At 33.2% G+C, this 12,943-nt stretch overlaps 1 protein-coding gene across 1 annotated transcript in view; it reads right to left on the bottom strand.

The window, feature by feature from the left end:
- The window catches only part of DYNC2H1 (dynein cytoplasmic 2 heavy chain 1), a 139,743-nt gene that overhangs the window by 117,072 nt on the left and 9,728 nt on the right, over positions 1-12,943 (bottom strand). Inside the window, exons 13-29 of the mRNA XM_056488331.1 lie at positions 12,329-12,424; positions 11,678-11,830; positions 11,474-11,572; positions 9,190-9,329; positions 8,872-9,100; positions 8,300-8,427; positions 6,820-6,935; positions 5,446-5,573; positions 4,697-4,846; positions 3,821-4,026; positions 2,835-2,990; positions 2,629-2,743; positions 1,910-2,080; positions 1,345-1,727; positions 490-622; positions 284-401; positions 14-126 (exon numbers count right to left, since the gene is read on the bottom strand). Coding sequence (XP_056344306.1) covers positions 14-126; positions 284-401; positions 490-622; positions 1,345-1,727; positions 1,910-2,080; positions 2,629-2,743; positions 2,835-2,990; positions 3,821-4,026; positions 4,697-4,846; positions 5,446-5,573; positions 6,820-6,935; positions 8,300-8,427; positions 8,872-9,100; positions 9,190-9,329; positions 11,474-11,572; positions 11,678-11,830; positions 12,329-12,424 — 2,634 coding nt within the window. The remainder of the gene's footprint in view (positions 1-13; positions 127-283; positions 402-489; positions 623-1,344; positions 1,728-1,909; positions 2,081-2,628; positions 2,744-2,834; positions 2,991-3,820; positions 4,027-4,696; positions 4,847-5,445; positions 5,574-6,819; positions 6,936-8,299; positions 8,428-8,871; positions 9,101-9,189; positions 9,330-11,473; positions 11,573-11,677; positions 11,831-12,328; positions 12,425-12,943) is intronic.

The following is a 12,943-nucleotide window of genomic DNA, read 5'->3' as shown; positions in this document are numbered from 1 at the left end:
GTGATTTTCTTACCTCCACATCATTTGATAGAAGAACTTTATTTCTAAGTGGCACAGTTTCTCCTTCTACAGATTTCATGGCAGTTATGTACTTAAATTCTTCATCAAAGCTCACACTATTAATGCCTATTAATCAGAAAACATCAAGAAAGTTATATATCCTCAAAGTCAAACATATATTACTATCTAATCATGGAAAGAGAGGAACTGCAACATATTATTTTCCTTCAAAGAAGCTTATCTCTAAATAAGTAAATTTCACAAATAAAGATTAATGCATTACCAGCAAAAAGTTTCTTAAGATGAGACTGGATAACCAGAGGATTCGTGGACTGTCCTAAAATTTCTAATAAGTCATCATCTCCAACGAAATAGAATCTTGGAAATGCTGAGCGCTTTTCCTATATAAAAACAGAATAAATCAATTTTTTCTATCAACCCAAGTTTATTGACTTTCTTTATTTAAAAATGCATCAATGTTCACTGTACCTCCAAAAACTCATTCAGAGATTTCTGACACCTTTGAAGCTGGTCAAGTATGGTAGTTAAGGTATTTTTTATTCCTGCCCGGGCATTCAGAGATGTTATCCTATTGTCACTCTTAATATCTGACATAATGGATCTTCACAGAAAAAAAAAAAAAGAATTCATAAATCCATTATAATTTTTATTTAAATATGACATATATAAAGCCAAGTAAATAAAAACTAACACACAGGTAAGTAATATAAACAGCTGATATGTAACTTTTATGTTTCAGTACTAAGAATGAAACATTTCAGAATTTACCTCAACATCTCCCCAATGTAATTTAAGAATAATGGTTTCTTGCTGAAATTCCTCTACCCAGAACCAAGAAAATTCAATTCTTGACTTTTATTTCAAGCCAAGACAGATTACGGTACATATCTTTCCATATTTTTAAAACCAACTCTATTTTTTATCTTTTGACTTGTTTGGAACAAATTAACCATCTCTTTCTCCCAAAACTCTGTGTGTACTTTCTTAATGAACAAAGTGATAGTCTTCAACGTGATTCTTGAAAAAATAATTACATCACATCTACTTCTGCTGCTAAGACTAATCTTGTGTTTGTCTGCCTTGATCACAGTCTTTGATGATTCACATGATTCCCTTCTTCACATGTGCCCCATTAAGTGAAAACATTACCACCCTTATTCAGATGTATGCTGCTATCATACATATATATATCTTAGGAATTCCTGTCACTGACCCTCTTCTCTATACATATGCTAATTGTTCCATATATTTTCACCATGAAGAATGTTCTAGACTACATGTCAAAGATACTACAAAAGCTAAGTAACATTCCACAACACTAACCTAAAGTTTTCATCAACCCTGTTAAAACGAGCTTGTTCTTTGGGTAGAGCTCCACGACCAAATATTGGTTCCAAATAGACCCATTTCCTTTGAATTTGGTTTAAATTCTGCAGGTACTCATCCAGGTCAGCTAGCTTTTTTTCCCAGACAGATACTTTATCTTCAAAACCTTTGTAATATGGAGAGTCCTTAAGAGACTGTAGAAGACAGCGATGATCTCCAACTTGATTGACTGTGTCCTTCCAGTCTTTAATAAGCCTGATAGTCTTGCCTTGGCTATCTTCATAATCTGTTAACATAAAGACAGCTCCAACTGCCCAGAGTTCAAGCTCACGTAATGCTTCTCTGATTGTGATTTCACCTTGAGCTCGACAATTCAAATCCTATTTAAGAGCAAGAATAGATCTCATGTAAAGCTACAGAGTTTGCAACAAACTCACCATTCAAAAATATAACGCAAATTCTACTCCTCTAGTATTAAAGATATATGCATAAGAAACAACATATACCACATAAAATAAAGCATAAAACAAGCTATAGATCCCGTATTTAAAATTATTCATACCTTCAGTTCCATTGCTTTTTCTATAATGGCATCTGTCACTTTTAACAGATCTCCAAATAGCAAACCCTCAAGTGTAGTGCCACGGGGAAGACCCAGAAGACGGAAGAGGTCCAACCAATGGTCTGGAGAAAGATGTTCACCTCTTACATATTTCAGGAGTGGAATTATCATCTACAGAAAAAATGTACATGTAAATCCATCTAGTCATTATGAAAATTGCATCTCCTTGATTATGGAGTGACATGCTATTTAAATAAAAATAAAATTTAAATTCCTAAACTGAGGTACAATTTTTCCTTTTCCTGAATTTAAAGTTTGGGAGTATGATTCTGAAGACAACTCATTGTAAATCTGCATCTGTGTAAGCTGTAATGACTGCTCTGTTTACTATAGAGAAATAAAGGTTCCCAAAAGCAAGTGAAATGTTCAAAACACTATCAGAAGACATTTTGTTAAATATTAACTGGGTTTATTGTAAGAAATTAACAATGAGGTATAGAATGGAGTGCCTTACCCAGTAATACCGTAACATTTTTATTTCACAGGCCTTTTTGAAATTCACAGAATCACAGAATCATTTGGGTTGAAAACGAAATGACCTTAGAGATCACCTGGTTCCAAGCCCCCTGCTGTGGGCAGGGGCACCTTCCACTAGACCAGGTTGCTCAAAGCACCACCCAACCTGGCCTTGAACATTTCCAGGGTAATTAGCATCTTACTTTATACTTGTCCACTTCTTTTTGCAACTTTACTGTCATTACAGTATGTTCTTCCATCTTCCTCAGTCTGTCATGCCAGTTAAACAAAAATTCTTCAAATAGATGTATCTTACTTCTGCATGAAAATCAAACATAAAAACATCAGAACAACACTGTACTACAACCACACTTGTATGCCCATTAAAAATAAAGTAACAAAATGTTACCTAAAAGTAATCCAATCTTCTTTGGCTTTTTCCTGAAAACCTTGATAAAACTCCTCATACAGTGCCCAGACTTCTGCACAACTCTGAATATCTTGACTTACAGCTTCTGACAATGATAAGTCAGGCTCTTCCAATTTAAAATGATGGCATTCTTCACTGCATAAAAAGATCACTGCATTAGGCATTACATTATTCCACTGCACTTTTATGGATTAAGAAATGGTACCATACATAAATCATCATAGTTTTAAAAGAAAAGTCATTGGTTTTATTGAAGAATATTGCTGCCAACTGCAATTTCCTTATAATCTCCTTCTTGAATAGAAATAATAAAGAAATATGAGCAATAACTCTTTTACTCAACAATCTTCTCCCATATTCTCAATTATTTTCCATTAACTTTCCTTTATTTTTTATTTACGAGAAAGGTGAATTAATTTGTGCCCTCAAAATCAAAGCTGGAAAGAAAATAATTTTGAATAGATTGTTTCTTCCTGGTGGTAAAAAGAATATGTTAGTTTTATTTACCATAATTTACATGCCAAGGTAAGAAGTTAAATAGAAAACTCCATCCTCAAGATCTACAATAATGAGCACAGACACTTACTGGGAGAGGTGAGCTCCTGTCCACTTAAGCTACAAGAGGTTCTTTTTGGACCAATAACCCATATCTTCTTAATTCTGACTTTTTGAATTTCAAAAGTCAGAATTAAGCCTTTAGTGTACAAACTTTTGCTAGACCTTAAGAGACTCCTCCATTTATTAATCTCAAAAACATCTAGAAAATCTTAGCTTAAGAAATTCATGTTAGGCAAACTCAACAAACAAGAAGGATTCTGAAAAGCTAATGAAAAGCATGTAATACAAATTAAATTATTTACAATATCTGTTGTGATAAAAATTTAGTGAACATTTTCTGAGATACTATTGCTGCAAAAGTTCAATACATTAATGAATAAGATACAAAGGGAAATAAACATACATACATGAGTTTTTCTTTCATAGTTTTAAGTTCATCAAATTCTATTTTTTTTTCCTTTATCATCTGAGCACTTTTCTCAAGTACATCCTGACTGCCTGTTTCAATGACATCCTCACTTGGCTTTAGCTGATCCCAGCGAGCTTTAAATTTTTCCAGGTCTTGAAGATATATATTGATACGTGAAAGCACATTTCCTTTCATCATTTCTATCTGCAAAGCAATAAGAAAACTTGCATTCCTTAATGGATTGTATCTCCAGCTATGATCAAGATCAAAGCATCAACTTCAAAACAACTTGATCAAAAATCAAACTCAAAAAACTTCTTGTATAATACCCAAATAAATAGTTCAACTTCATTCCCTTTGTTTTGTTTTTCTTTTAAAGGGGGAACTACTTGTTTTTATTACGCTTGTACTTGAGACCTATTTATTCAGCCTATGCTACCTACTTAGGCTTGCTTTCTTCTTACAGGACATAGAAAAATTGCTATATTTGTATATATGAAAAATGAAAAGCTTCAATATTAAAATTTATAAAGAAATAAAAACTTAAAACTATTATCCTCTTTTCCTCTGTTAACCATGGCATTTATTGAGCCATTTCTGTCACCAGGAAGCTGTTCTGAGACAGAACTACAACAATACACTTATTTCAGCATCAGTTCAAGGGAAGTTTGCCCTAGTTACTGCTTCAGAGTAAACAATTACTGCTTAAAAGTCTAAGTATTCCTCCTTAGATGGCTCTCCCTCAACTCAATAATGCTCATGTTATTATTGAATGGACAATATTGATGGATTTAATCTAAGAAAAAGTATTGTTCCAGACATATTCAAAATAATTTCAACATTTTCATGTAAAATATTAAGCCTTCATTGCTACCTGTTCAGCAATCATAAGCTGGTGGCTTTCCATCATTAATTCAAATTTGTCCCATGTAGCTCTTAGGTTACTGATACTGTCCAAACCTGCACCAGCCACAGTTCGCAGAAGTTTGTTTTTATCTTCAGCCTCGTGAAACAGAAGAAAAATCTAAAATCAGAAAGAACAAAAATAAGTGTGCATGTAAAAATTCAGCAAATCCTGTTTATCTAAAGTAAAAACACATGAATTGCTAATTCTGTATGCCCAGATAATAAGTTTATATACAGCTGCTCTTTTAATACTGCTTAGAGAATAATATTAAAACATTTCAAAAAATAGTATCGGAGGTATTTAGAGAAATTCTAAACCCTAATCCTAACATGAGATATACAGAAGTGAATATAAACTATGAAAGAGGTAAGTGCCTCCTTATATATTGCAGAGATCAACTCAATCAAATTGGAGAACAGCAGCAGAGCAACAGAATTTGATAAATCCCTTTCCCCCTTCCCCTCCCCATTTAAGATCCTCTACTCTATCCCATCTGCCTTACATCCACAGCCCCAAAATTATGGGGTTTCCTCTAAATCCTCTGTCCTATCTATCTTGAGCTTTGTGGACACAAATTAATGTGCTACATGGACTACTGACCTGACCCTATGTGACCTCTGCATGATCTTTATTAGTTATTATTAAATGTAATTTTCCATACTAGAAAGAAACAGTCTTACAGCTGTTATTCTGGATGGAATAAAATAGTATCTCACCCCTTCTTTGCGTTCTTGTAGGCTTAAATATTTTAAATTGTCTTCTGCTATTTCCTCTACAGTTTGGGGCCTAATCACTAGTGTTTCCATGGCCTCAGTGAGAAATGTAGAAACATCACATAGGTGAGCTACATGAAGATGGAAAACAAAGTTATCATGGAGAGAATATTTGTAGTTTTAAATATCCAAGTCAGACAAATGCACATGGATAAAGCATTAGTCATAAGCATGCAAAGTACTTGTTTAAAAACTGCAGACTCCAATCTTGTCTACTACCTGAACAAAAATTGCACATTTGTGTTTACACATAGCTTTTCAAGTGTGATGCACTGCGTTCAGTGTATGACTTAGACCATAAGTATCAGAGTCCCTTCTGAACATTAAACATAAAAACATGAGGTATTTATTTATAGACTTTCAAAGGCTGTTTTTTTCAGGTAAACAGATAAAAATAGATGTTAAAATTGTTTTTGGGTCTTTTTTCTTTTTGTTTTGGTTTGGGTCTTTTAAAGAAGCTAACTAACTAAAGCCATCTTGCTTCACACATTGAAAAGACTCACAAACAAATGCCTGAATAAGCTATAATGTTGTATTTATCTACCAAGGTAAATCTCCTTTGATACTGAGAAAGGAGCTCTACAGCTCCAGGAAATGTTCCAGGAAAGATTCACCTTTCAGTTCATGGAAATAATTCACTTTCTTGCACAACCCCATTCTATGTTTCCTGTGACAACCATTAGATTTAAAGCACAAAGCACATTTGTTCCTCATCATCTACACTTTATTCCACTTTGTTCTGCTGTTCCAGATAGAGGTTGACCACCCAAAATAGGGAAATGTTTTGTATTCTTCAATACAGTTCTAACAGTTTTGACAAGCTAACTGACAGCAATTCTATGGAATAAGTCTATACTATTTTAGACTCTTCATGAAGTATTTCAATTTGTAAAAGAAAAATCTAATAGAATTTTTTATTACATTTTTATGGCACATTCTCAAACACCTAGGAAATTTTCCTCCCTCAAACATTAAATAAATTTTCCTCTCTGAAGCAACAAAATTTTCCTTCACATTAAAGAAACACTCCAAACAATGTTCATATGTATTATTTTACACCTGTAACAGATGTATCCCAAACAAGAGAACAGGGAAGATACACAATTTACATCAAAGGGTCCTAGGTTAGGTCTGTAGTAAAAAAGTAATATTGAGGAATACACAGCTGTAACAGATTACTGTCTGCATTGTGATTTCTGCAGTTCACTGTGCCCAAAAGTAAAGTATTTCTTTAAATTATTATTTACATTAACACAGGTGTGCCCAAGTACAACAGAAATAAACAAAAATGAAGTACTGTTCCTTGAAGTTATTTACCTTGAATAGATTTTCTCAAAGATACAACTAGAATGTCATACAACTTCTGGATGAAATCATCGATTACAGTTTTCACAGGATTGCAATTAACAGTCAAACAATCTATTCGGATCGTGCTTTAAGAAAAAAGAGATTGCAAGACAGTAAATACTCAGCAGCATAGTATCATAGTATAACATGTCAGTATCTCTAGATCTATGCACATCTACAGTTTACCCTAACTTTATAGTTTAATGAAAAATTTCCCTTATAAATCAACAAATGAAAGTCATAGCTTATTGGGAAAATTACTCATAGTACTGAAATATTTATAACAATTATGCATATATAGTTTCAGTTTTATGGGGACTGAGGTCCAGAAATATTTATAATAATTATGCATATATACTTTCAGTTTTGAGGGGACTGAGGTCCAGAAATAGTTATAACAATTATGCATATATAGTTTCAGTTTTATGGGGACTGAGATCTAATGCTCTACTTCTCCAAACAGTTAGAAAATGGCTTCATTTTATATAACCAGTGCCATAAAATTCTGAAAGGCTATTACTACACTCAGAGGAAAAACATACTTTATTATTTGTATATTCATGTCTTTAATTCTCTAATATCCATGACATTTTACTAACTCAACCTTCAGTAGTAATAAGAACAGAAGAAAAGCTATAGAGAGTCATTTCAAGGCCCCATATCTATCTGTGATCTTAAGCAGATACCTAAAGAACAGTAAGAAAAAGGTCTACCATATTTGATATCTTCCTGACTATCCTCCCTCAACACTAGTATTTTCAACATCATCTAGTTCTTACTAACATGTTGCTTCTGGCTATAATGCACAGCAGCCAGTTTCTCTTCTATTCACCTCAGTCTGTCCATAAACTCATGGAAATCTTTACTACTTGGAGTATCACTAGCCAGCAGGTTCCACCAGTCCACTCTCCAGCATGAAATGTCACATCTCTTTTCTTGTTTTAAACATGATTCCTACCAGCTTTACTTTAGAACTCTAACCACACAGTACAATAAGTTCATGTGAATATATGTAGGAATAAAAGCTCACACTAGCATATTTTAAACTCTAGAGGCAATCAAATGTTCCAATATAGGCATTACTTCATTTCATTAAAACATTTCCTGAATCTGTTCCTAACTGCCATATATATTTCATATGTACAGGACTTAGCTAAAAGATTTGTTAAAGTATAATGTTTCGCAGTATTTCAAAATTTCCCCTGAATTCTGAGGAAGTTTCCCATTATTTTAAGAGGAAGTAATTAAACATTTTCAGAGAAGGTGACACAGATAAAAGAGAGCATCTAAAAATAAAAAAATAAAAATTTAAATCAAAACATTTAAAAACTACACCAACATTTTAAAAACACTTGAAATTCTATCTATGTCTTCATCTCTATTTTATTACTATAGTTAAAATGTCTGATAGAATAGATCATTCAAACAAAAGAATAGTGTTACATTATACCTTGGAAGACGTTCTGCTTCTTTCCCTCTTACTTTTAATGCCTTGAAGTTTTTTTCCCAGTCCTGTTTGCTAGAAAGGTGTGTCTTCACCAAATATTCCATATCAACTTGGCCAATTACAACCCATTCCTTTCCAATTTGTTATTCCATGGAAAAGAAATATTTTACAGATTAAAATATTGTTTCTCAATAACATTAAAATACTTTTCAAGTTGCATTCTCTCTAATGTTTGTGCTTCTTCAATTATCTATACATTTTCTTAGTGCAAAAATCAGGAGGTAAAAAACTATTTGACATGTTCACATATTGAAAGATATTCAAAACACAAAGACTAAAAAGTCAGCTATTATACAGAGCTTTCAAAGGGAACCACACATACATTTCAAGTCAGGCTTGTGCTTAAGTGATTGGCTTAACATGGATGGACTTGCTAAGCTATTGCTTATATGTCTTGAAGAAAAGGACAAAAATGCACAAACACCATTACTCAGCTACTTCTAGAATGTCCAAAACATAAAATGATAGAAAATCAAAGGGAAATAAGGCATGAGTCAGTCCATTATTGAAAATACCTTGAATTGATTAGAAACATCTGTCAGCCTTCTGAACAAATCCTCTGCTTTACTGAAAGCGGTCAGAAATCCATTTGCATTTCTTTCGGTCATAACAGTGAATATAGACTCATCCTCTGCCTCACTTACTCCCCTAAACTGATTTGGAATAGAGATGAATCTCTTCATTTCTCTGTAATATCTAGCCCGTACTTCTTCGAAAGGAGGTCTGAATTGCAAGCGACCTTGCCTAAAAAGTGAAACAAATAATAGAAAAACCGATATTTTACTGTAATCTGCACCCGAATATTTTCTTTGAAGGCAAAAAAAAGATCTTACTTGAATGTTAGATCAATAACTATCTCTGGTAAATTCTCATTGAGTGCTTCTAAGCCCATTTGATACTGATGCTCCAGAGCTTTGTAAAGTTGATGATTCCAGTGTTGTCTCCAAGCTTTCATATCGCTCGATCTGAAACCCTAAAATTTAACAATTTTATTTTTTATTTTTTTTTAACAATTTTATTGTTTATTTTTATTTTACTTCTCAAATCATAATTACAAGATGAAATTGCACACACTATAAAATCTGTGGGTAAATTAGTAAAATTAGTAAAATTCAGTGATCACACAGCTGGAACAGACATGGTCATAGCACCAAGCTGGTCAGAGTTTAAGGACCATCTGAACACCATACTTAAGCTTAGTTTTAGAGAGTCCTGTGAGCAGCAGGGAACTGGACTTGATGGTCCTGGTGGGCCCCTTCTAACTCAAGATATGAGTTTTTGGTTTTGTGACCAGTTATTGCATTTATTTCAAATTGATATAGAAATAAAATAAAAAAAAAAAATCCAAATCAAACAGTATCTGTGGTAGATCAACATAAGAACTGCACTGAGGTTTATCACCCATTGGTATACCAGAACATTCTTCAAGGTTACTCTAAAATGCACAGGACTCTACTGGAAATAACATTAAGAGCTGGCTGAATAAGAGATCTAAACCTTCTATTTTCTTATAATAAGTAAGCTACCTTTTAAACACTATTTATAAAAATTCTTGTGTGTTTCCACAGAACATTGTTAACTGATATATTAATGTAAAATTTTAGCTCAAAGAATTCAGTTTTTCATAGAAATCTCCTACACTGCACTGCAAGAACATGTAAAGCTTTGTTATTCAGTAAGTCTGTAAATCACAGAATATTCTGAGCTGGGAGGGACTCACAAGGACCATCAAGTCAACTTCCTAAGTGAACTGTCCATATGGGGATCAAACCCATTACCTTGGCATTATTAGCATTCCGACCAACTGAGTTAAATGGTCATTTGCAAGTTATGTACGGATTTGCAGAAGGACAGCAGAAGCTAGAAATACATTAGAAACTCCTTCCATCTTAAAAGGTTCTCTTGTTTAATTGGAGATTTTCAGACAGGGCTTTGGAGGCAGTCTAAGGTTGCTGCAGGATGCTACACAGTTAAAGTCTGCCCAAAAATTCAAAGCTGCCCATAGGAGCTCTTCCAACATAAACATTCTATAGATTAATAAAACCAGAAATTGTCTTAATTAAGCCTTAAGAGAATTTTAATAGGGTTTTTTAAGAAATATGTGACATATTGATGACAACAGCAGTAAGACTATAACATTTTTTAATTTCTCAAATGTGAAAAAAATACACATTTGGTTAAGTTTTATCACTTCTACTCAAATATTTTTAAAGAGTGACTGAATACAGCTTAGGTAACTTTTCATCTAAAAACATTGTGTAATACCAAAATAATTTTCAAACATATCCTAAAGGAAATCTAAATTCTTTTTATAAAATATACTGACTTAAAGATAAAAATCTACAAATCAAATTTCAAAAGAAATCAAGCCAGATTATTTCTTCTATTATCTTGAGAGAATGAAAACAAAATTAGAAGTAAAATACTGTAAAGACACTGCATTTATTCGACTGGAAAACACCAACAAAAGTAATCTGCATTTGCCTTATAAAGGATAATAACAACATCTAAGAATATAGGCCTTTAATTGCTGAAGGCTATAGGAAAAACTAAACTTACATGAATAATAACTCAAATTAATTTACATTGATAATATGATAATTTTAATCAAGATCTTTATCATCTTACTCAATGATATTAAGGGTCTTTTCCAACATCAAGAATTCTATGATTCTACTCTAAAGGTTGTCAGTTGATAAATGACCAAAAAAAATATGTTTTTCTCATTATTTCTAGCAGAAAGCATTTTAATTCCAAATTTTATACATTTGTTTTATTCTGTGTGTGGATCACTCATCACCTGTACCAATTTCTTCATTTTACCTTGCATTAAGGGCTCACACAACTGATCTACTCTATCCAAGGTTTTCCCATCTCCTCATCTAACACCTGACCAAAAGTTCTCCCATTGCTGGTGTAACATAAAAAAATTATCTCCATCCTCCTCATCTGAGATTTTACCTCACATCTGGCATTAACTAGAACACAGATGTTTTCCAAAAACTAAGTAATTCCTTAATCAAAATTAATTCAATCATGCTATGTTTGAGTCTTAAATCTTGATTACTGTTGAAAAGTCAAATGTTCACAGTTTGCAGTAGGAAAATCAAACCTTGCCTGTGACTGGAGGCTGGCAAAACCAGTCCTGAGCTCCTGAAGTCCCTCTTTCCAACGCTGCTGCTGCCGAAGTAGATCAATATTCATAAGAGAGATGACCTGTTAAAAGAATTTTAAGGAATAATAAACATACTCATCATCATGTAAATGAAAGAAAGGTTAAGGTATTATGTAACAGACTTCAATTTCATCTGGAAAATTTACCTTTTGAATGAAGTTTGTGTGCCACTTTCTTAGTTTTCTATTTTCAGTAGAAAGCCGTTCAGCAGCAGCTTGGAGTTTTTGGATATAAGCCTCCAGTTCTCTGGGATTATCCCATGTTATTTGGGCTTTTCCTCCAGGACCAGATTTTGAATGCTTGAAAAACACACAAACTTTTTAACTTTTAATGCCAAAAAGAGTCTACCAGCTAGCATACAAAAGTGATAATATAAGAAAGATGGTTTAATTCCTAGCAAAAAAATGGAGGATCTCCCTTTCCCTAGCTGCACTAGAGACAAAATAATATGGCAAATCACAGATATGTAGGGGCATAGCATTATAGCTACATAAGTGCACAGGAGAAAGATTAATGGCAGACTCCTAAAAGAGTTTGAAATAGGTCAGCTGATGTTGAGACTGCCGCTCCACAAACACAAGCAGACATCTGAAGACGAGAGGACACCTTAAATGCCTCTCTTGGTCTTTGTTCTGCACAGATCAAAACCAAATGTGACATTAATAACTGCTAATCTGCTTCACTTGCTTATGAAGGAACAATTTTTTAAGTTACAATGCAAGAAACGTAGAAAAAGCAGCACAGAATGTGCACAGATATCACTGAAATTAAAAAGACAGAGAGGGGAATTCTTTCACCTTAATTATCTGTTCAAATGCTAGAGCAGATTGTAACATCATTGGCTTTTGACTCCCAATCATTTGTTGATCAATAGAATTATAGAAATGTGCCACCTGTAAAAAAAGAAGAGCTGACATTTAAAAGAAAAAATAAAAAGTCTTATGTCATCTTTACCTTAGCTGCAGGGGTATCTCTGATACCACACACCTCACATGAAATTGAATTGAAATATAAGCCAAATAAAAAGATATGTGACATGGAGTACAATCAAAAAAATATAACACCCACCCCAAAAGCCCCACACATACTTCCATTAGAATACTTACTAACATATTTTTAGTTGAAAACTAGCAATGGTGAGGACAAGTTGCTGCATTTTATGACAATTCCCTTTAGTCATAATTATAAAAATCTGAGACTAAAAGCAGGTAATCAACTAATTACTTGCCTTATTTTTGTATATTCATACAGTAACTTCATATGGGTTTGATACTGTATTTCAAAATAAGATATATAATTTTGAAGCTTTACTTTTGTTTTCTTTTATGAACTTAGCTAACTTGTCCAAGAAGGAAGTCTCATACAGTCAAGCACAGTGAAAAGCTTAACCACACAGACAGAAAAGACAGCAC

Source organism: Oenanthe melanoleuca, chromosome 1 (genome assembly GCF_029582105.1).
Source record: "Oenanthe melanoleuca isolate GR-GAL-2019-014 chromosome 1, OMel1.0, whole genome shotgun sequence".
Taxonomy (NCBI): Eukaryota; Metazoa; Chordata; class Aves; order Passeriformes; family Muscicapidae; genus Oenanthe; species Oenanthe melanoleuca.
This window is presented reverse-complemented; position numbering and strand designations above follow the sequence as displayed.